General features: G+C 41.3%; 1 protein-coding gene across 2 annotated transcripts in view; it reads right to left on the bottom strand.

The window, feature by feature from the left end:
• Window positions 1-16,695, bottom strand: part of itpr2 (inositol 1,4,5-trisphosphate receptor, type 2) — a 109,250-nt gene extending 92,555 nt beyond the window's left edge. Inside the window, exon 1 of one of the 2 annotated variants that reach the window (XM_053501078.1) lies at window positions 16,327-16,695. In XM_053501078.1, the coding sequence (XP_053357053.1) occupies window positions 16,327-16,418 (92 nt within the window). In that variant the 5' untranslated portion in view covers window positions 16,419-16,695. The remainder of the gene's footprint in view (window positions 1-16,326) is intronic. The other variant, XM_053501079.1, reaches the window with a different exon arrangement.
• Between the last annotated feature and the right edge of the window lie 7,268 nt (window positions 16,696-23,963).

Genomic DNA, 23,963 nt, shown 5'->3' with positions numbered 1-23,963 from the left:
CCATTGTTAGACCTTATTTCTTTAATATATATATATGCATATGTTTTTTAATGATTTATTGAGAATTAAGTATTGGGAATGAACCCAATTCATGCAGCTCACACCACACACAACATCAAACACTCAATAGATTGTATCATTGCCACCATTCTCCATCTCGCATTTACTTAATTCAAATTAAAAAGTGTTTATTATTGCGCCGCACAGGATGAGGTAATGGATCGTCGTTACATTTGAGATGATGGGAAATGTGTATTTGGTTGCACTGGGTGTGACAGGAATGAGACACGGATACAGGATTCAAAGCTCATAATGGTATATTTTGCTATACAGTTAATATTTACACAAGTAAACACTGTACAATTTGAAACATGCTTAGTGGTTAAGGCATTGGACTATAGTTCGGAAGGTCCTATGTTAAAATCCCACAACCACCAAGTTGTCCCTTTGTGCAAGGCCCTTAACTCTAACCTGCTCAGACGTATAATGAGATAAAAATTTAAGTCACTCTGGAGAAGGGCCAAATGGCTAAATGTAAAATGTATGACTTCAGGGTGGACCCAACCAATTAAAATGACTCTTTGAAAAAACTTAAATCCCTGCTGAAGTAAAACGAACAAACATACACTTATTTGGCCTGACACCCCAACCAAAGACAAAGACAAAGCCCACACCCAAAAATAAACAGCAGTCAGACCCTAATACAGGTAATTATACCCAATGTGATAATTACAAAAGCATTAACAAGCGTCTATTTATAGTTTCCAGCAAACAAGCAGCCAAAGGACAGTAAACCTTCTACACTGATTCACGACATCAAAGCGGCACTAAGACAGAGTGTCAGCTACCATGCTGCATGCTAACTTCTTATAAGAAATAAGACTTAAAGATCGATGCATCAGCTTACATTCGATGCAGGAGAACTGTCTCTGAAGTATTCTTAAAAAATCGCAGGGCTTTTATTTCTACATGGGTGCTCAGTGCTGAACTGTAGTTGGTGCTTCAAGAACGTTTATAAGAACCAGCACACAATAGCAACACTACTCCATGGACATCCCGAGAGGGGACAACCACGGTTCCTGTAGGACCTTTAAATGGTACCTCATATACTGTACTGTGACTAAACACTATTTAATTATTTGGTACTTGTACAGAATGAAATGCACAGAATGAAATGATTTTTTTGCATATCCCAGTTAGGAACCCGGGGTCAGAATGCAAGATACAGTGCTCCTGGAGCTGATACGGATAAGGTTCAACAGCTGGAACAGGAACCCCCAACCTTCCGATCAGTAACCCAGAGCCCTAACCCTTTGAGCCACCATTGCCCAAACAGACTACAGCAAAACGATTCAAAATCTGCTGGGTTAACCTTCTTACCCTTACGTGGCAATTAAGTGACCCTGCTTATGACAGTAAAAGTACTCATGAGTTTCAGCAGAGGAACCAGTGGATGTGCAAGTTTGGGAAGATTTAATAGAAGACTTCTGCTGGCACAAAAAAGCGTTCATATAAGACAAGGCACACTGGAGACAGTTTTGAGAGTCTACACAAACTTGTCTAAAATAGCACATTTGGACAAAATATCAATCTTTTGCTCATTTAATACACAACTAACTAAGCGGGAAAACAAAACATGCATTCGACCAGTGAAATATAAAACGATGCCCAAAACTCTTTAGAAGGAGAACTCTTGAGAAGATCATCAGAGTCCATTTCCCCTCCATCGCAGACATTTACACCACATGCTGCGTCCACAAAGCCTCAAGTACTAGGGATAACCCCTCACAGCTCTCACACACTCTTCACCACTCTTGCCATCTGGAAAAACATTAAGAATCAGAAGGTTCTGGTCCACATGATTATACTGCGTTACAGCTTCTCTCCACAATATCCAGATTTTTATTATCCAGATTCGTCCATTTCTTTCTTCTGTTGCTGTTGAAATATTGTAAACAAAATACTGTGTAGGGAAGTGAATCACTAGTGACCACCCGATGACATCACGATTTTTAAAAAAAAATTTAAAAGGCTGTAGCGGTTCTAAAGATCGATCTGTTTGACGACAATGCAATGTGACATATCCATGAAATCCTCAAAAGGAGGCAAAAGCAAGTGTGTGCGTGTGTGCATGTGTGTGTGTGTGTGGAGAGTGAAAGTTGTCACAGTAGTCCTTCTCCTACTACTCCTTCTACTTTACACCAGCCACGATTCTTTTCAAAGTTAACGTAGTACATATAGTACTCATATAGATATTACATGTAGTAGTACATATACAGTATTTTGTTTAATTTTTTTACTTTATATTTTGTATAAATTATTTTTAGATTGTAGAGTTTCCATTGTTTCTTATGGAGGAAATTCACCTTGATATACGAGTGATTACAAGCATGTTCCCGGAACGAATTATGCTCACAATCCAATGTTTAACTGTATTATCATTGCATCTCATTTCTGAATAAAAAAATGGCGTGATCAAAATATTTCTGCTCACTCAGTCACACTTTCTTTTGCATGCTTAACATTACAGCCCTCTTGCGTAAGAAATCTGAGATCAACATCTCCTGGATAAGATAAATGCCTTTTTTGTTGTGCCACATGCAGATTTTCTGGTCTTTCCGGAGCGCAGAAGGAAAAAAAAAATGCTAGTCAGTCAAAGAAACCACCCAGCCTTAATTTTTTTTATCACACTATTTGTCTAGTCATTTCAAAAGTAATATATATTATGCACCAAAATGTCGGTAATAATCAGGAAAAGCAGAATGTCGAATGGGATCCCCCTGTGTGTTACACAGGTTCTAACGACTCGACTCGGTCACTTAAGAAGGAAGGGTCAGCAAATAAGAGAGACGGAGAATCAAAGCAAATCCTTCCGAAGAATAGCTCATAATCCAGAGTCAACACACCTTTCAGTTATTTCAAAAGGAGAACTAAGTAGATGCTCTTTTCTACCGGTCCATAAAAAAACTCACACAATAAGGACATAGAAGCATCCCCGAGGCACTTTGTTATGTTGTCCTTGCCCTGATATTACTAGTGTTTGCACATAAAGCAATAAAGACATTTGCCCAAAAATATGACTCAGCACATAATCACTCCTTACAGCATGGCATTGCTAACTAAAACTGCACAAGTCACTCAACACAACCATATGCCAAAGGAAGTCTGTCATTTCTGTATATCTTTGATAAAGCAAAGTGGAAAAACACTGACCATGAGTTTCCTGAAAGAGTCGTATCTCTGGCCTTTCAAAACGGGCAACGAAGCCTTAAGACACTCAAAGCACACGTCTCTCTGTCTCCTTTAACGCAATATTTCAAGATTCAACCTACAAACGCTCCCCTCCATTAACCCACAAGTGAAGAGTAAGAAGTAAAGAGTACCCATATGTGGTAAAAAAATAATAATAATAAATAAGAAGAACTGAACACTCTTTGCTGTATTAAGACGATATTGTTTGTCAGAGCTCATAGCCCAAAAACAACAGAACACTGTAAGCCCTTTTTTTGGTGTCAGGATGGGGTGAATCGGTCACCCGATGTGCTGGATGGTACTGGGGTTATAATCCTCTATTGCATTTAGCGATTCTCAGTATACAAGTGTCGTGGTAGGAGAATAAACAGGTACAGGAGAGTTCACGTGAAAAGAAATTGTAACTGTGTTACTAGTTAATTGATTACGGATGACATTGTTCTCCCGGACAGATTTTTTAAAAGGGGTGGGCAAATATACTTGGGTAGCCCACCCAAGTATGATCTATGCATAGGAAACACTGCACATCACATACCTATTAAACTTGTACGCCAACTAGCAGTTTACTAAAACTGAGAAAATTTTTTTTGTTTTTTTCTTTTAAAAAGTAATTATTGATGATTGATCAAACTGCAAAAAAAATTATCTTAGCCCAAGAAATAGTCTAAAGCCATACCATCTATAATTTCTTCTAAAAAAGTACCAAAAAAAAAGTAATTACAGAATTATCTGCCAATAGAAGAATTTCATTCGCTTAAAATTTTAGTAATGTTTAAATGGAAAAAAAGCTTATTAACCTTATATTTGCTTTGTTGTAATTTTATTTTAAGGACTTGTACATAGTTCTAAGTTTTTCAGGAATATTTCACACAATGCATTAGCCTGTTCAACCATTAGTTAAACTAACTGGAAAACACTGGGACAAAAAAACAGTAGTAATGGCAGCACTTTCAGCATTTTCTATAAATTCTGGCTTTGACAGTTTCGCAACCTCAGTTACATCTCTCAAGTTCATTACTCAACAATTACTTCTTTATTAGCTAAAAGTGTGCATGGGTCTATTCTTTATGCTTCTATTTTTGGAGATACCTGCCATGATATTTTTCTGAAGGATTTAATTGGTTTTATTTGCCAAAAATAAACCAACATGTAATCCTATATTAAACCACCTCTCAAGTCAAGTAGCCTGTCAATCACCTGTCCAGCTTTCTGTCACGCGGGAAATGGCAGAACGATATGAATCCAAGCGCGGATAATGACTGTATCGAGATGTGGGGGGGCGTGGTCGGAGGCGTGAGCGAGGGTCGAATGCCGTGAGTCCGTCAGCGAAGCGTCAAAAAACAAAACACAAAGCGAGAGCCGTAGTCAAAAGGAAAGCGCGAGGTCAAGACCGGGAAGACAAGCAGCGAGGCAAAGCGAAACCAAAAGGACGAGAGACAGGGGCCGTAAATCAAAGGGGGAAGCGTGAGTCGAAACCGGGAGATCAAAAGGCAGGCGAACAATCAAAATCGGCAGGCAAAAAATCAAAACGAGAGAAAACAAAGCGAGGTCGTAACGTGAAAGGCAATGAAAGAAAACGCGAGAGAATCGAGGTATAAACACACACAATAATCCAGCGATCTGAGCAGCGCGCAGCGCGTGCTTAAATCACTGGGATAATCAGCGGAGGAGATGAGAAACAGGTGTGTGGACGGGGCGGAAACGGGGGCGTGGGAAAGAGTGCATGACAGGCTGGGGGAAAACATGGGCACGTGGGTAAGGTGACAGCGTGGAGAAAAAAAAGGAATACGAGGCAGACAGGGCATAAATCATGACAGTACCCCCCCCTTTAAGAACGCCTCTGGGCGTTAGAGCGCGGGGCCTCAGGGTAACGTTTATAAAAGTCAAAAATTAACTTGGGGTCTAGGACAAACTTGGCAGGGATCCAGCTTCTCTCCTCAGGTCCATAACCCTCCCAGTCCACCAGAAACTGAATGCCTCTACCTCGGCGGCGAGCTTTCAAGAGTCGGCGGACAGTGTAGGCTTCACTGCCATCAATGATACGGGGAGGAGGTAGAGGGTGGGTGGGGGGACTTAATGGGCATGAGGCGAGACGGCGCAGCTGGGACACGTGGAATGTAGGATTAATTCGCCGCATAGTTGAGGGGAGCAAGAGTTTAACAGCGCAGGGGTTGACAATCTTGGTGATGGTGAAGGGGCCGAGGTAACGAGGGGAGAGCTTGCGGCAGGTGGTCTTTAGGGGGATATCTCTGGCAGCGAGCATGACTCTCTGTCCCACCCTGTACTTGGGAGCCTGAGAGCGTCTGCGGTCGGCCTGTGTCTTGTATCTTTTGCCGACCCGTAACAGCGTTCTCCTCGCTTGCAGCCAGGTCTTCTTGCAGCGCCTGACGAAAGCTTGGGCAGATGGGACGCTGACCTCCTCCTCCTGAGACGGGAATAGTGGCGGTTGATAGCCCAGGCAGCACTGGAAGGGAGACAGACCGGTGGATGATGAGGGTTGGGAGTTATGGGCGTACTCGACCCAAGGTAAGAAACGGCTCCAGGAGGTAACATCTCGAGCAGACATACATCTCAGGGCAATTTCGAGGGACTGGTTCTTTCTTTCCGTCTGGCCGTTAGATTGGGGGTGGAAACCAGAGGACAAGCTGGGAGTGGCCCCAATCAGCTTACAGAACGCTTTCCAGAATCGAGAGGTGAACTGTGGGCCCCGATCTGAGACAATGTCCATAGGCAGGCCGTGAAGCTTGAACACGTGGTTAATCATGAGCTCAGCAGTCTCCTTGGCGGACGGAAGTTTTGGTAGGGGGATAAAGTGAGCAGCTTTAGAGAACCGATCAACCACGGTCATGATGCAGGTGTGGCCGGCGGAGGGGGGTAGCCCAGTGACGAAGTCCAGGGCAATGTTGGACCAGGGGCGATGAGGGATGGGCAGAGGTCTGAGGAAGCCAGCTGGGGCCGTGTTGACATGCTTGGATCTTATGCAGATATTGCACGCCGAAACAAAGCTAGAGACGTCCTCCTTGAGGGTGGGCCACCAAAACCGCTGCTGGGCTAGCGCCAGGGTTCTGGCGGAGCCTGGGTGGCACGAGAGTTTAGAGCTGTGGGCCCACTCCAGGACTTGAGAGCGCAGAGCAAGGGGAACGAAGAGACAGTTAGGGGGCACGTTGCTTGGGCTTGGTTCATGAGATAGGGCTTGCTTGACACTGGTTTCGATGTCGAGCTCGGCCACGGCGAGTAGGCAGGGGGGTGGCAAAATAGTTTCACCTGTGGCAGGGTCTTGGGTGGTCGTAAACAGTCTCGAAAGGGCATCCGGCTTGGTGTTCTTAGACCCTGGTCGGTAGGAGAGGGAAAAGTTGAACCTTGCGAAGAAGAGGGACCAACGGGCCTGGCGAGAATTGAGCCTCTTGGCGCTCCGTAGGTACTCGAGGTTCCTGTGGTCGGTCCAAACTAGGAATGGGACCTCCGTTCCCTCTAGCCAGTGTCTCCATTCCTCCAGGGCTAACTTGATGGCTAAGAGTTCGCGGTCTCCAATGCCGTAATTACTTTCAGCAGGAGTTAGGCGGTGGGAGAAGAAGGAGCATGGGTGCAGTTTATTATCCAGGTTGGATCTTTGTGAGAGGATTCCTCCTACTCCAGTGCTGGAGGCGTCGACCTCCACGATGAACTGACGTGACGGGTCTGGGATGGTGAGGATCGGGGCGGAGGTGAACCGCTTCTTAAGTTCGCTGAAGGCTTTCTCAGATTCCGGGTTCCAGCAGAAATGGGTCTTAGTAGACGTGAGGGCTGTTAGAGGGGCGGCGATGGAGCTGTAGCCTCGGATAAACCGTCGATAAAAGTTAGCGAAGCCTAAGAACCTCTGAAGTTCTTGCCGTGAGGTAGGGGTGGGCCACCTAGTGACAGCTTGGACTTTAGCAGGTTCCATCTCGATGCCTTTGGGGCCGATGGTGAACCCGAGGAACGTGGTAGACGTGGTGTGAAACTCGCACTTCTCAGCCTTGATGAACAAGTTGTTCTCCAGCAGCCTCTGCAGCACCTGCCTGACGTGATGTTGGTGTTCTTCTGGGTTCTGAGAGAAGATCAGGATATCATCCAGATAGACGAATACAAAAGAATTGAGGAAATCTCTGAGAACGTCATTAATTAAGGCCTGAAAGACTCCAGGGGCATTAGTAAGTCCAAAGGGGACCACCAGATATTCATAATGTCCAGTTGGCGTATTGAAGGCTGTTTTCCATTCATCCCCTTCCCGAATGCGGACAAGGTGATAGGCGTTGCGCAGATCGAGCTTGGTGAAGATGCTGGCCCCCTGGAGGAGTTCAAAAGCAGTAGACATTAGAGGAAGGGGATACCGGTTCTTAATTGTGATGTCGTTGAGACCCCTATAATCAATGCACGGGCGAAGGGAACCATCTTTCTTGCCTACGAAGAAGAATCCGGCTCCCGCCGGAGAAGAAGAAGGGCGGATGATTCCTGCAGCGAGGGATTCCGTGATGTACTGATCCATGGCTTGCCGTTCCTTGGGTGACAGAGAGTAAAGACGGCCCTTGGGGGGGGTGGTGCCTGGGAGAAGGTCAATGGCGCAGTCGTATGGTCGGTGAGGGGGAAGAGAGACAGCACGAGATTTGCTAAACACGATCCTGAGGTCATGGTATTCTGGGGGGACACGGGTGAGGTCCGGTGACTCCTCTGTGGGAACGGGGTCGAGGCATGGCGTGGTGGCGGCGCGTAAACATGACGTGGAACAAGATGGGTTCCAGGCTACGATCGAGTTCCTGACCCAATCAATGTGCGGGTTGTGTTGGGTTAACCAGGGGAGGCCTAGGACGACCGTGGCATGTGACCCCTCCATGATGAACAGCGACGTCTGTTCCAAGTGGTTGCCGGAGACCCTTAGACCAATGAGAGGGGTTCTGTGGGTGATAGGTGGGAGCGGACTCCCGTCGAGGGCCTGGACCTTGAGATGGTTCTCCAAGGGCAGCGCGGGAATACCCAGGGTTTTGGCTGAAGCCGCATTCAGCAGGTTACGATCTGAACCTGAGTCAACCAGGGCCTGCACAAGGTGGGTCTGTCGCTCATGGATGAGAAGGATGGGAAGCAGGTGACGTTGCTCTGGGAGTCTCCTTGGAGTCCCGCCCTCTAGTGCTCCCAGCTGAACTAGAGGGCGCCCCCTTTTGCTGGACAGTTCCTGAGTAGGTGTCCTGGTTTCCCACAGTAAAAGCAGGCCCCTTCCACTCGGCGGCGGAGACGCTCTTCTTGGGTGATGCGGGTTCTGCCCAGTTGCATGGGCTCTTCCTGGGGTTCAACTCGTAAAGGTGGAGGTCGCGGCAGAGTCCTGGGTGGAGAGAACCGGACCGGCCTACGAAGACGGAGGCGTGCATCTACTCGGCCGGCCAGATCCATAAGCTCTTGGAGAGACGAGGGGAGCTCTCGTGATATTAGCTCATCTTGGAGCTTCTCTGTCAGCCCCTCCATAAATACGTCACATAGCGCTCGGTTGTTCCAGCCGCTGGAGAGGGCCAGGGTCTGGAACTCAATGGCATAATCATAGGCCGAGCGCGAGCCTTGGCGGAGTTTCAGCAGTCTTCGGCCTGCCTCTTTGCCGTGGCAGGAGCGGTCGAACACCCTCTTCATTTCTCTGGCGAAGTCCTCGTAATTGGAGCAGCAGGGGTCGTGGGCATCCCAAAGCGCGGTGCTCCATTCCCGGGCACGTCCTGACAGGAGCGTGATGACGTAGGCCACCTTGGATCGTTCGGTTGAGAAGGCGGAGGCTTGGAGTTCGAAGATCAGGGAACACTGAGATAGAAAGGAGCGGCAGGTGCCTGGATCTCCCTCGTAGGTGGGCGGGGCGGGGAGGCGTGGCTCCTGCTGCACGTGGGGAGTGGCTCCTTGCGGTAGGGGGAGTTGGAGCCTCTGGAGCTGGGACGTGACGTCAGCGAGAGTCTGCTTTGTGCTGAGCAGTTCCTGTTGATGAGTTCCAAGCAAAGCACCTTGACGCTCCAATGCCGCTCTCATACGGTCAGAAGCCGCTGGATCCATAGCTGGCTGGATTATTCTGTCACGCGGGAAATGGCAGAACGATATGAATCCAAGCGCGGATAATGACTGTATCGAGATGTGGGGGGGCGTGGTCGGAGGCGTGAGCGAGGGTCGAATGCCGTGAGTCCGTCAGCGAAGCGTCAAAAAACAAAACACAAAGCGAGAGCCGTAGTCAAAAGGAAAGCGCGAGGTCAAGACCGGGAAGACAAGCAGCGAGGCAAAGCGAAACCAAAAGGACGAGAGACAGGGGCCGTAAATCAAAGGGGGAAGCGTGAGTCGAAACCGGGAGATCAAAAGGCAGGCGAACAATCAAAATCGGCAGGCAAAAAATCAAAACGAGAGAAAACAAAGCGAGGTCGTAACGTGAAAGGCAATGAAAGAAAACGCGAGAGAATCGAGGTATAAACACACACAATAATCCAGCGATCTGAGCAGCGCGCAGCGCGTGCTTAAATCACTGGGATAATCAGCGGAGGAGATGAGAAACAGGTGTGTGGACGGGGGAAAACATGGGCACGTGGGTAAGGTGACAGCGTGGAGAAAAAAAAGGAATACGAGGCAGACAGGGCATAAATCATGACACTTTCATTGTCATTTCAACCACATACAGTTGAGTACACAGTGAAACTACACAACCTTCCTCCAGGACCAAGGTACTACATACATACAACAAAAATGTACACCATAAATTAACAAAAATATCCAAGTACAAAAGAAAGCAAAAGACAACAAAGTGCACATGCCAACAAGAGCGATAACACAACAGCAACATAACACAATGCTATACTCTGTGATAACGAGTTGATGTAGTGCAAGTAACTTGTCCGTAAGATGATAGATGAGAAACATTAAAGATTTTCTTGTTAACGTAGCAGCGGAGATGCTTGTGAAAAATAGTTCTTGTGCAAATAAGTAATAAATAGGGTGCAAAAAAAGCTTTAGATCAGTGTGTTTGCGTGCGTGTTTATCAGTCCAGTCTCACGTGAGTGAGTGAGTGAGTGAGTGAGTGAGTGAGTGAGTATCAGTCCAGTCCCTTTTTAATCAAGGAGACGGACGGCTTGTGGGAAGAAGCTGTTACATTCTGGATGTGAGGGCCCGAATGCTTTGGTTCATTTCTCCAGATTGCAGGAGGGTGAAGATTGAAGTGACCTTGACCCTTGACCCTGACCAGGCAGGTACTAATGATGAATGAATAACAGCTATGCATTTCTATGAATGAACAAGGTTTTTGAAGATCTCGTGATCTGCCACATCCCTCAGGGCTGCATGCCAACAAAAGCCTCGGATTTGCGCTACTTGTTTGTTGCGTCCCACAGGTCCTGTTGTTTGAACATCAATGCACACCTATGATCTCAACCAGATGCCTTGTGACCCTTTCTGTCAAGCTTTCTAAAATGTGTGCCTTTTATTCACATTTGTACCAGTTTAGAAAACATTATTTATACTCTATAATGTAACTGACTGAGATGACATTTTTCCCCTGGTGAGAACAAAAACTGAAGCTTGACCTGTAAACGTGGTAAAAATGTCATTCTTAAAAAAATATATAAATAAATAAAAAATGAAGCGTAGTACACAAAGTTGTACTTGGAGCCGTGCAGGCAAAACACTTGTGTGCATGTAGGAAGTAAGACCAAGGCAAATCTTTCCACCTCCTACACTCTCAAAGACGCCCATTTTCACAGCCAATGAAGGACTTTGGGCCTAAACATCCTGTTTCTCAGGAAACATTAGGTACTATATTTAATTTTTATTATATCCACTGGCAGACAAGGTACATCTGGCACGTATTATACAAATAACAAACCCCAATGAACATGGCCCCTAATAGTCCACTGGGATTTTGTGGAGGATCCGCCATAGATATTCCTCTATACACGTTGTTACTATAAAAATTATATAAAAATGATCTTTAATGACATCTGGCAGTACTAGCAGAGCCATGCTGTTTTATATTATAAATAACTTAATCAACACTTGACCAAACAGATTTAAGAATCCAACAGAGCTGTGTAATAATCAAGCATGATTTAACAAGATGGAGTACTGTCGTGATGAATATCGGCACGGATGTGATGTGACCATAGGCACGAGTTCTAGCTGAGTACCAAAGATGTGGCAGCCATTCTGATATTCAGTACAACAGCGGGACAAATTATATGGCAATTTTAAATATAAACATGGACATGCAAGAAGTTTAAAGTTAAATATTTAAAACTCTAGAACTATACAGGACTATCCAAAAGGGAAACGTCCAGCATCTGTGCGTCAGTAATGTAACATAGGTCACAGACTTGGCAGGTTTAATAAGAATAATGATGACGTACTTTGTTAACTTGGCTGTCACTTTATGTTTGCTTTATGTTTGCTGCTCATACTATAACTGATTCATGCACAGCCAGCCACTTTCGATTTACATCCCAATGACAAGCTGATGTGAAGAAAGCCTTAAAAACAATAAAACGGAAAAATTTATCCGCAAAACTCAACCCAACAGGTCATCACTTTAAATTTCTTAAGTAGACGCAGAGTTTTGAGTGTGGAAATGAGCAGAATTTATCAGCACAAGCACAGATGTTTGGTTTTTTTTTTTGGTTTAAAAATGTCAGATACATTTTTTTGGGATGTAACAGTGTATATATATATATATATATATATATATATATATATATATATATATATATAACTATAAAGATCCAAATACCACAAAAATATTTTAAAATATCATATAAAGGGAGAAATTCTAAGCGCAGAAGAAATCCATACAGTCCTCAAAAACAGCTAATGCAACCCTTGAGTGTTTTTGTGTTTTACACGAGTTTCACTTCACCATTATATGTTTCCATCACCATTTGCCCACTTTTTCTATTTAAGGCAGAGCATCACGTGACAGTCACGGCATCAACATTAGCGCAGAGGAAGAGCCCACAACACGCTTGTAGGGGGAGAACAAAAAAAAAGTGCTACAAAGCAAAGTAGTGGTTTAACAGTCATAACCTAAAACGATTTATTTACCTGTGTATAACACTTCCTCTCCTGTCTGACATTCAGTATTACTTGATGCCCTCATTTGTCTTATTTGTCTAAGAACTTTTTAAAAATAGGCAGCTATTATCTCACTACTTCTGACCTCTCAAGCAAGTGCACACAGTTTTAAAGAGCCACTTCACACGTAGCATATCATCTCTCTTAAGCAGGTCTGGAGCTAGCACATCACCCCTACAAACAAGCTAATTATTCTCAGCTTAAAACTGCAGGTTAAAACAATGCCGGATTATGTATTAAGAAGCCGTTAACTGTACTTGTTTATCAGAAAGTCCCAGAAATTATAAACTGCTTGTATTGCAAATCTGCAAAAATGAAGCTTAATGAAGCAATGTGATCTGGCATCTTGGAAGCAGATGATGGTAATAGGAAATGTAATGAGTGCTGGCTAGGAAAACAGACAAAGCACTAAAAGCCCTGCTACATATGTTGACTAAATCATTAACTTCTTAGAGGCACACTTACACGTCTTATTTAAGCAGCGCTGATATATGTCAGGTTGCACCTCGAGAGACATGGCTGAACCGAATCGGTTAATCATGAACTAAACGCGGTCAGCATTCAGTTAATCAACACTCTCATTAGACCTCTACGTCATGTAATAGAAAGTTGGCAGACGTTTAGATGAAAGTGACAATGTGACTATAATGTTAACCACCAGAACCCCCTCATAAAAAAATTAATAAACAAATGTAATAAAACCATATGTTTAAGAATTTCTATAGTAAAATGTGCCATTGGGTATTGCTTTAACCTTTATAGGGTACGCAGACAGCTAAAAGTTTGCATGAAATCAGTTATGATCCAGCAATTTTTGCATTTCCTAATGAGAAACCCACACGGTTGGTTCTGTTAACAAAGCATTTTGATCGCGGTAATACTAGCACATATCGCAGATCTTCAATCAGTTTATATAGTCACCCTAAATACCTTTTTAATACAAGTTCATTCCTGTTTTTCTCTAAGTGGCTCTAAAATTCAACAAGTTCTCAGGAAACTCCGACATCAATCCAGTGTCAGCGGACGTACATGTTAAGGCTGGCTGTCAATATGCATATCTATTGTTGTTCGCTGTTTCACATGAATTTATCAGCACATTCCTGCAGGGTTGGCTCTGACTGCTGGTACTTTTTCCCATATGGCACTTTTCGAGACTCAGGCCTTTTCTAGCCGCCGCTTCTGGTCTTGATCATTGAGAGAGCAATGAGTCTCAAGTCAATCTACAGAACCCACCGTGCAGACATGTACTATAAACTGCAATATAATGCATGTGAAGATATAAATGATTTGCATGCCACTTACAGATACTACAGCTTCCCCACAGAGCGGTACGATTTACATGCCGAGATTTTCAGTCCAGGTTATTTCAGTCGGAATTTACCGTGTTGAAAATCTCAACACATTCTTTAAAAGCCTGGTTTACATTTACATTAAATACAATTCAAATATATGCACAAAAGCGGAGCTACTTTTAGAGTCAACATTTTGATAAGACCTGTCAGGTAGCTACTGTTGGTTAAGAATATAGCTAAGCTTTAAACCGACAAGCTTAACCAAACATCCACCCAGTGTTTTTGCAAGAAACCGGGAATGAACAGAATGTCAGAGGCAATGATCTAAAAGCCAGTTTGTTGTTTGCTCAGACAATCCATTCTGAATAGTTCCAGGCTATTTTAAAATCTCTGGCATGTTACTTTACAGTACCAGGGCCTAACACTCAGTTGGTGTCAAGATGCAAATGCATGCAAAACTCCATCCATGAGACTAATCAGATTCATTTTTGTATGATTAATAATGTTACACAATGCTACACAGATAAGTGAACTGACTATCCAGCTCATTTGAATGGACTGGACTGGAATCAGGATTACGCTATTCTGAATTAGAGCCATGCATGATTTTGTTTCATGATTGCATTATCAGTCATACTATTAAAATATTAATAGGCTGTACTACAGACCAAATGTTAGCAGTAAAAACGAGGGACCCTTCCACCACACAAGGGCTTTGACATCATGACATCCTCTTCTTTTATGACAGCAATACAAAGACTAACAATCCGAATTATCATCAAATACGATTCTTTTCATACATTTTGCATTGCGTATATAGATTTTGCATTGCTTACTATCTCTTACTTGATATTAACTTGTCATGTACCCCACTCTACTATATTTCCCCTTCACAAGCAGTCATGCTTGGACCCTACGTCTGCTTCTACAGCTTGGATGTACATGGCTGTAACTAAGGTAACTAAAAAAATAAAAATGTTTTAGCTTCTAGTTACCGATTTAGGAAACATTCTTGTCAAGTTTTTCAGTATGTCAACTTGGCTTATGTATCAACTCACTATGCACATCATAAAATGTACAGAAGGAATGTTGAAGTGGTAGAAAAAGATGAGTGGTGTTATGATGATGACGATCCCACACGGTTACACTAAATATGACACTTCTCAAAATGTACATTTAAGGAGATTTATTCTTTTAGTTCCATTAATTTTTATTTTTTTTTACAAACATGTAAATTTTTTATATATCCACTGGCAGACAAGGTACATCTGGCACGTATTATACAAATAACAAACCCTAATGAAAACTTGGAGGCAAATGTGAGATGATTTAAGACATGCATGTTATATTATGAGAAAAGTGGTCTCTGCATGTTTTCTCATAGCTCTGGTGCAAAACAAAAACTTTATTAACTCAACTTAAAAATGTAGCTTAAACTTTAAACAAAAAAATTCTAACAACGTGGGCTGCATTGGGCATAAAGAATGAAACTGCGACAAGCTAAACCCATTAGCCATAACAACACCACCATTTGAATACCCTCTCATTGTATGCAAATCACCATGTTTAAGATCCTCATCTTGGGCTGCATTTGGCCTTAACAATGTAATTGTGTTTATATAAAAACTCATTACCCATAACATCAACAAAACCGTTACACTTTCAAACCCCCTCATTGTGTGCAAATCCTATGTTGGACTATTGTGCACTAACATTTATATGACCTTCTGTGCAATACTAAGTACCCCCCATGATTTTGTACCTTATAAACTGGCGTAAATATTTTTTACTATCGCCTTAACTGCAGTTGCGTTGTATGGGGATTGGAACAAAGACAATGAGTTCAAGGTGTTGACTTTTTCCCTAGTTCTCAATCAGACTGAGGGTCCAAGGAATGCACTGGACAAACAAGTCTGACCCATGGAGGCCCCCACCTTGTGATTTACATTAGTAAAAGGACATGCTGGGAACGTCCTGGAGCCAGATACCGTACCACAGCACACCTTCAGGGGTCTGGAGGAGTCATGGGTGAGTCAGTCCCAAGGTTGTCAGAGCTGTTTTGGTGGCACAATGGGAATCTTTACAATATTGCAATCGTGAGCTTTTTTTTTTTGAGAATGCAAGAAAAATCCTGGATAGAAGAGCTAGCACAGAAGCTGCAACCTTGCTAGAGACAATACATTCCACAGAAGGTTCAAGCCACAGTCCATGCAACTGTTGCATTCATGCTGCAACCTGCAGGGTGTGAAGCAGCTTATCTTAAGCATGAGTCATGACAAATCAAACGAGGCAACCTTTCAGACAGGATACTAACATTTGGGTCATTTTCAGACTTCTGAAAAAAAAAAAAAAATTCCTGTCAAGCACTCAGGTTGCATGTGGTTTGCAGTGTAGTATTAACTTAGTTCACAGGTGTTTGTTATAAGTTCCGAGACAGGTCGAAAACGTGAATTGATTTGATGGCCACTCTGTAAACAAATATCGTGTTTTGCATTCCTGTTATGTGATTTGCGTGTTCAGTGTCTCTGCTCGCTTTACTGCCACAGTCAGTCAGTCAGGCCTCTCTATCACTTCCTTATTCCCCGCTCACACCGAGTCACGTAGCATGTCGGGGTGTAAAGCGGAGTCTCAATGCAATGCCATGCAAGGAAATTAAACTTTAGTGCAAATGCAATAAACGGTTTAATCGCTGAAAACTTACCCCAAAGTGCTGATAAATCCATTGACAGTTCCCTCCGCGTACAGAGACACGATGTCGCCGATGTGGAGGAAACTCGACCTGTGTTCTGACATGTTTCGGCTCTAAACTGCAGTAATTCCGCAGGAGGAGGCCGACTTCAGCGCTCTGCACCGCTCAAAAGACTTGTGTCCGACCTGGAAGTTCCGCCTCGCAGGAAAACATGCCTCACATACTCGCCAAGTCCTGGCTAAAAAGGGGAAAAAGATCCAAATAAAAACACAAGGTGCCGTAGAGTATGAATGCTGGAGTTCTGGGTACTTGTTTCTGACGTTAGTATTGAGGTTTGAAACTCCTTCCTGTGAGTGAGTGTGTGTGTGTGTGTGTGAGAGAGAGAAAGAGAGACAGGCGAGGCGTTTTAGCCACTCTGGGGGAGGAGACGCACTTCTCAGCGCTGAAACACAGCACAGCCTCTCCTGTGTCATGGAGGAAGCGCCGATGCTCTCACACTTTATGGGGTTGCTCGGTTTGTTTTGCTTGTTAGTTTTTCTCAAACTTTTTGGGGCCCTTTTTTAAGTATAAAATAAATTCCACCAAACATCACTCTGTTAGTACAGATTGTATAAACATAATCCACTTATTAAAATATTAAGCACATTATTGATGTTATTTTGTGTAGTGGTTGAACTTTCATCTGCATGACACACGTATACGGTTACAGTATATCATTTCTATCCATTATCACCCAAATGAGGACGGGTTCCCTGTTGAGTCTGGTTCCTCTCAGGGTGTCTTCCTACTGCCAACTCAAGGAGTTTTTCCGTCTCACTGTCCCCTTCACCCTTGGCTTGCTCACCAGAGACATTTCGTTCATCATTTATTCATCTCATAATTATCTAGACACATCTTTCTCACACACACACTTCCATAAGTTTTCTTTTTCAAATTTTCTTTTCATTTTTGTGAAGCTGCTTTGAGACAACGACCATTTAAAAGCGCTACATAAATAAAATGTAATTTAATCTAATTGAATCGCCTTGCACCTCCAGGGTCCAGGTTCGATTCCCGCCCAGTCTCAATTCCCATCTCTGTGTGCATGGAGTTTGCATGTTCTCCCCATGCTTGGTGGGTTTCCTCCAGGTACTCCAGTTTCCTCCCACAGTCCAAAGACCTGCAGAAGTGTGTGTGAGTGAGTGTGTATATCTGTGTGTGCCCTACAATGGATTGGCACCCTGTCCAGAGTGAACCCTGCCTCGTGCCCTAAGTCTTCTAGGATAGACTCCAGGTCCCCCGATCCTGAATAAAGGATAAAGCAGTACAGACGATAAGTAAGTGAGTGTGAATGTGCCCTGTGGTGGATTGGCACCCTGTTCAGGGTGTATCCGGCTTTATGTCCTAAGTCTCCTGGGAAGAACTCCAAGCTCTGATGCAACCCTATATACAGTAAAAAAAAAAAAAACAGGATGATGAGTGAGTAGTGAAATTTCATATATCAATTAATTCCAATTTGCAATGCATCATACAGCATGTTTGGTGCATTTTGTGTAATATAAGTTTGAGATCAGGAAAAGACTATGCTCACCCTGTAATTTGACTGCTACTTTATAAAGCAGGGCTTCTTAAACCTCTTGCCACTTGATTTTCAGCTTTGAACTGGTAAAAACGGGGTTGAATGATTTTAAATTGGTTGGAAACAAGTTCTACCTTGGAGGTCAAAAGAGGTGGCTGGTCATCGATGTGTTCAGGCCTTTAGCTAAGATGCCTCTTTGTATAGAAAAAAAATAGAATAGGTTAAATAATTGTTTTATTTTTGCTATTGCGGCTGCATAAATATAATTAGCCCTTAAAATTTTGCCAAAGAGCTAAAGTTAAAACTAATTAAATCTATTTTGAAAGTAGTGCCTATCAAAAAGGTTTTAAAAAAAAGTGATGCAAAGCAATGTCCTGTATATTCCCATCAGGTGACACTGTAGCATCCATTAATAATACACTAATCTTACAAATTTATAGCAATTTACAGTTTTTTAAATGATGTGTGAGTTAAATTGAAATATATCCCGGGTAAGTCAGGTACATGCTGTTATCTGGTGATACTAGAGAAGTTCACATATGCTCATCCTGAACATAAGTGTCACATCAAGAATTTGGAGCTCAAGTTTTAAAACATTTTAGGTTGTCAGATATCAGCACAGGGTCATTATTATAAATACAGGGTTATACATGGACAGACAGACATAAATTATTAGATCAGTGGTTCTGAACATCATATTCTATACTGCTTTATCCAATGTACAGAGTCGTTTGGGGCCTGAAGCATAGGAGACTTTAGTCGGGGTACACCCTGGATAGGGAGCCAATCCATCGCAGGGCACACACACATGCTCATTCACACACACTATAGGTAATTTTGGAACAGCAGTCAGCCTAATCTGCATGTTTTTGGTGGGAGGAAACCCACCAAATGCAAACATGCAAATTTCATGCACACAGACTGGAGGCGGGAATTTAACTCAGAACCTGGAGCTGCAAGGCAACAGTCCTAACCACTAGTCCACCGTGCTGGTTCTGAACATCCTGAAACTTATTTTACATTTGCTAAAGCCAAGGCTTAATTACAGGCTGTTCAATTCAATTCAATTCAATTTTATTTGTATAGCGCTTTTAGCAATTTTCATTGCCGCAAAGCAGCTTTACACAGTCAAAAGAATTATTTAAGTTTGTATGAAATGTGAATGTGTATGAATCAAAATGGTCAGTTTGTCCCTGGTGAGCAAGCCGAGGGCGACAGTGGCAAGGAAAAACTCCCTGAGATGGTAATAGGAAGAAACCTTGAGAGGAACCAGACTCAACAGGGAACCCATCCTCATTTGGGTGAAACAGAAAGCAGTAAATGATCTGCATTTATACAGTGTGTAGGGTGGGAGGCAGTTCAGCTATAATAGCTGATGTTAATTGATGTTAATATGGAGTCCAGGTAGTTATTGAAGACCCAGGTAGACTTGTAAGAAGTTCCAGTCATAACCTATCGAACTGTCAAGTCCCCAGAGAGGCTGTTATTTGGCATGATTCACTACATCTGGTAGCTTCTCTGTGCAAACATAAAAATGGACAGCAATCATTGGATTGACCAACACACAGTACAGTAAGAAAGTCCAAGGAGCTCAGTGAACAAGTTTGTTTGAAATGTTCAAAGAACTTTTTCAAAGAACAATTTTGTAAATGCCTTTTTGTATACTAGCACAGTAAGTAGTCTACTTTGTTACTACCAGAAATAATTAGGAACAAAGCTAACTGTGTCTTTACATTTAATGTCTAAAAGAACAGATGTTCAAAAATTTCTCACTAGTTATTCATTATTGTCCGGTTTTATTGAACAATTGAACTGAATGAGTTTAATCCAAATTCAAAAACAATAGCCCTGTGTTTTCAGTAGGTAAAAAGTTCAGGGGAAATGCACTATGGCGTAAACCGTCATTTTTAGGTTTAGAACTGCCCATGAGATAGATGTAGCGGCACGAGAGTCCAGTAGGTATAGCATTGTCACTTCAAGTTTCTATCCCTTTGTGTCTGCTTAGGTTTGCACCGGGTTCTTTAGCTTCCACTCACCACACAAAAGCTGACTAGAAGATGAATCTGCTATTTTGCTAATTTGTTTTGTATGAGAGTGTGTGTATGGTAAGGAACTCTGAAATTGATGTCTCATCCAGGATGTATTTCCATATTACCTCTAGTGTTTCTATGATAGGCTCTGAACATGCTGCAACCATAAGCAGGATAAAGCACTTACTGAATGTTGAGCTCTTTATGGATAAACTTGACTTTTGACTTTTGGAATATTTTAAAGCAAGAAGTGAAGTGGTTGTCCACTTCAGAAATATTTGCCTATGCTATTCATCACTTATGCAGTACTTTAATCAAACTCACATTTATCAAAAAGGCATTTTAAGTGTTAAAATACCAGTTTCAATCAGCTCCACTGTGTACATTAGGAGGACTGTGTACATGCTGCCATCTAGTGAGCAGTAAAATAACAACAAATTTTAAAAAAGACAGAACCACGTGGTTTCGTGATGACGTAATGTAACTTTCTTTCTTTCCTCAATGTGACCACGTGGCCTCTACTTGTTCTACTTAAATATGTACATAGATTCATTTAATAGTTAAATGGATAGTGTGAGGATGAGTTGTGTCTAAAATAAATTTACTTAAAAATGGTATATTATGAGAATAATTCAATTTCTCATTTTCTTCAGTCTTTTGTTTAGAGTTCTTTCTGATACAGTACATATATGGGTACATATATAGATTATTATTAAAACTTGTACATGTTTAAAGTGTTCACTCAAATCCAAGCATAAGTAATCTGGGTTAAGGGTCCTTGATCTAAACCATTAACTCTGAAATGCTTAATTATATCTTATTGTCCCACATAGTGTTTCTGTTGCTCTCAGGATCGGCGCTAGCATGTGAACAAAACGTATACATTTTAAATTGTAAAGTATTAATAGTAAACAACTTTATAAATAAACATTTTTATGTGTAGTAAAGAGACAGATACAACTGTAATCTTTCCTAACCTGTTGTCTGTTTTTTTAACAGAGAAAAGAAATCTTAATCTCAATCACAATACAGCATGCAACTACACAAGCCAATTACAACATAGCAGGGATCCCAATCAACCAATCACAATACATTTGCCTCTTTTTTAAAAAAGAAACGGTTTTAACTTCTTTTTTAAAGCATAAAAAATGCACTTATTTCAGTTCATATGGTTTATCTATTATTGTGCATGTTAATGTTGACCAGATTTCTTGACAGTCAGAAAGTTGTTGTTGTTATTGTTGTTGATGATGATGATAATATTTATTTATTTATGTTGCTATACACAAAACAAAACAAAAAATATGTCCAATATTTGTTTGATGACCAGTCAGCTCTTCATTGCCTGATATGAAAGAATCTCAACATCACACAGATTAGCCAAGCAAAATAATGAGAAAAACTCCATGATGGTTGTGAGGAAAATATCCAAAACACCTGTCAGGGACATCACAACAATTATCAAAGGGCAGGCGTAAAGGTGTCACATTCCAACATTTGAAGAAAACATTAAGAGCAGGAATGCAGAGGCAAGGTGCAAACCACTTAACTTCAGGATAGATCAGAGGGCCAGACTGAAATTTGCAAAGAAATTCAGAGATGAGCCACAAAAATTTTGTCTTTAAAATTCTGAAATCTGTCATGCACCAAAAACAATGACCCAAAGCACACTGCTGACACAACAAAGGGTGAAAAGGGAAAGGTTTTAGACTGGCCTAAGATATTTTGCATGCATGTCACCTTCTGAAGAGGAGACTAAAAAATAACCCCCCTTAAATGAGACTATGGCAAATTTCTTCTACCGCTCTTTTTTTTTTTTCAAAAAAAAAAAGAAAAATACACAAAATCTCAAATTAGCCTCCTTTTAAGTTTGAAAAAGAGCTTTATTTAAGCTCTAAAATTATTCTCAACTTTAATCACTTTTTAATCTCAGGCTGATAAATATAGCTCTTTATATGGACCGAATCTATTTTCAAACCACCCTTATTCATTCTGAGCTGAGAAAGAGCAAAGGTCATCAATCCTTTTTTTTATTTGATTTGATTTTCAATGATTAATTTGTAGGCTGAATGAGCAAAATGACAATGATTGATTTTAGGCTCCACCCTTGCTGGTATTACCCGAATTCTATTTCCTGTGAATAACTTAGTTTTTCACTAGATATTATTCAGTTTTGAATCATGTACCAGTTATTAATAATGCACTTTGATTGAATTTTAGTAGGCTTCTATTGTCAATTGTGATTTAATTTTATTGCTTCTATTAAAATGCACTTTTACAGAAATGCATATAGTGGGATTATAATTCATTATCCATTTACACTGTATACTATAATTATGGTGTTGAAAGATGTTTAGTTTTAGCAGATTTTTTTCCCCTCTAACTTATGACCATACAAAAACTTTGGAGGCACAGATGAGCAGAAAGCACACTGAAAATTACATTGCAGTCCTCCTTTTACATTGTCAGTAAATAATTTAAATGTTTTACCTCAAAGAATGCCAATAAATGTATAATAATTTCAACAGCTGAATGTTTAAACTATGGTTATAATATTTATTAAATTCAAACTATTTATATAACATTGCAAATTCACTCAAAATAAAGGCCTTAAAAAATGAAAGTATTTTTAACGTACAAATTCTCACAAATATTTTCAGTAGGTGTACTTAGTCACACGACTAGGCCTCATTATAAAATTTAAGGAAGTCACATGGCTGGTACAGAGTTGAAAAGAAAGTAAACAAACTAAAGAGCAAAAGATTCCTTTAAAAAAGGAGGAAGTAAAAAGTGGCATTAATTAATTGTGATTTTAACTTTTGATAGTTTACATAGTTTGAACAAGAGTTTGAAAGATAAAAATCACGGACATTTCCATAAATTGATCTTCAGTAGGACTTCCTTTTTTGTGCTTATGCTAAAGGTCATGTACATTTTTGTCTTATTTCATTTATATGGCAAAATAGTAGTCAAGTATCAATATATTTAATATTGATTCTTGACTATATATATCAAATATATTTCATATTGATACTTGACAATATATATGTAAAAATAAACTAAATTAAAAAATATAATAAAATAAAAAAATAATTAATAAATAATGGTGGACATAATATTAATATGTAAAAGCTACAGATGCCAGAATCATAAACTTTACTTTAAGATGGCAGTAGTGTGGTGGCGTAATGGTTAGCATTAGCTGTGATTGGTGGGATTCTTCTGGGTACTCCGGTTTTCTCACACAGTCCAAAGACATGCAAATAAGGCTAAGTGGTGTCCCCAAACTGTCTGTAGTGTTTATGTGTTTGTTCATAACCTACGTCATGCCCTAAGTCTTCTGGCCCCCACAACCGTGTACACAGTATAAGAAGGTAAATGAATACTCTAGGAGAATACTTATTATTTAAAACAATGTTTTATGTTTACACACTAAAAAAAATATTATTTATATTTCCACTCAAGTAAAATATGTATATTAGCCAAAATAAATAAAGGTCAATGAAGGTTAAAAAACTACAACATGGACTTACAGATGTAATATTATTATTATTATTATTATTATTATTATTATTATTATTATTATATCATCTAGGAACATCTGTAGTCCAACTAGGGATCATGAAGGCTAATGGTGATTGCCACTGTATGTCACACACTATGGGCAATTGGGGAACGCCAATCAGCCCAATCTACATATCTTTGGACTGGGGGAGGAAACCAGAGTACATGGAGGAAACCAACCAAGCACGGTGATAACATGCAAACTCCATGCACACAAACCGGGAAATCGAACCCGGACCCTGGAGGTGCGAGGTGACAGTGCTCCTCAATGCCACCATTATTGCTTATTTATTTATGCATTTATTTTCCTAAGACTTTAGGTATAACTCTACATGAACGGAACGGTCTTGTGAGATCTACTGTAGGTTGGAGTTATTTAGTTTCTTAATACCAGTTTTGCCCAAGTGATGTAACATGTGTGTAATAACTGTTTATGACTATAAGTGTAGCTGGTAATGTGTGTATCACCCGGGCTACATAAGCCATCACAAACAAAA

The sequence above is a fragment of the Clarias gariepinus genome, chromosome 7 (genome assembly GCF_024256425.1).
Source record: "Clarias gariepinus isolate MV-2021 ecotype Netherlands chromosome 7, CGAR_prim_01v2, whole genome shotgun sequence".
NCBI lineage: Eukaryota > Metazoa > Chordata > Actinopteri > Siluriformes > Clariidae > Clarias > Clarias gariepinus.
Note: the sequence above shows the minus strand (reverse complement) of the source record. Positions and strands in the feature narration are given on the sequence as shown.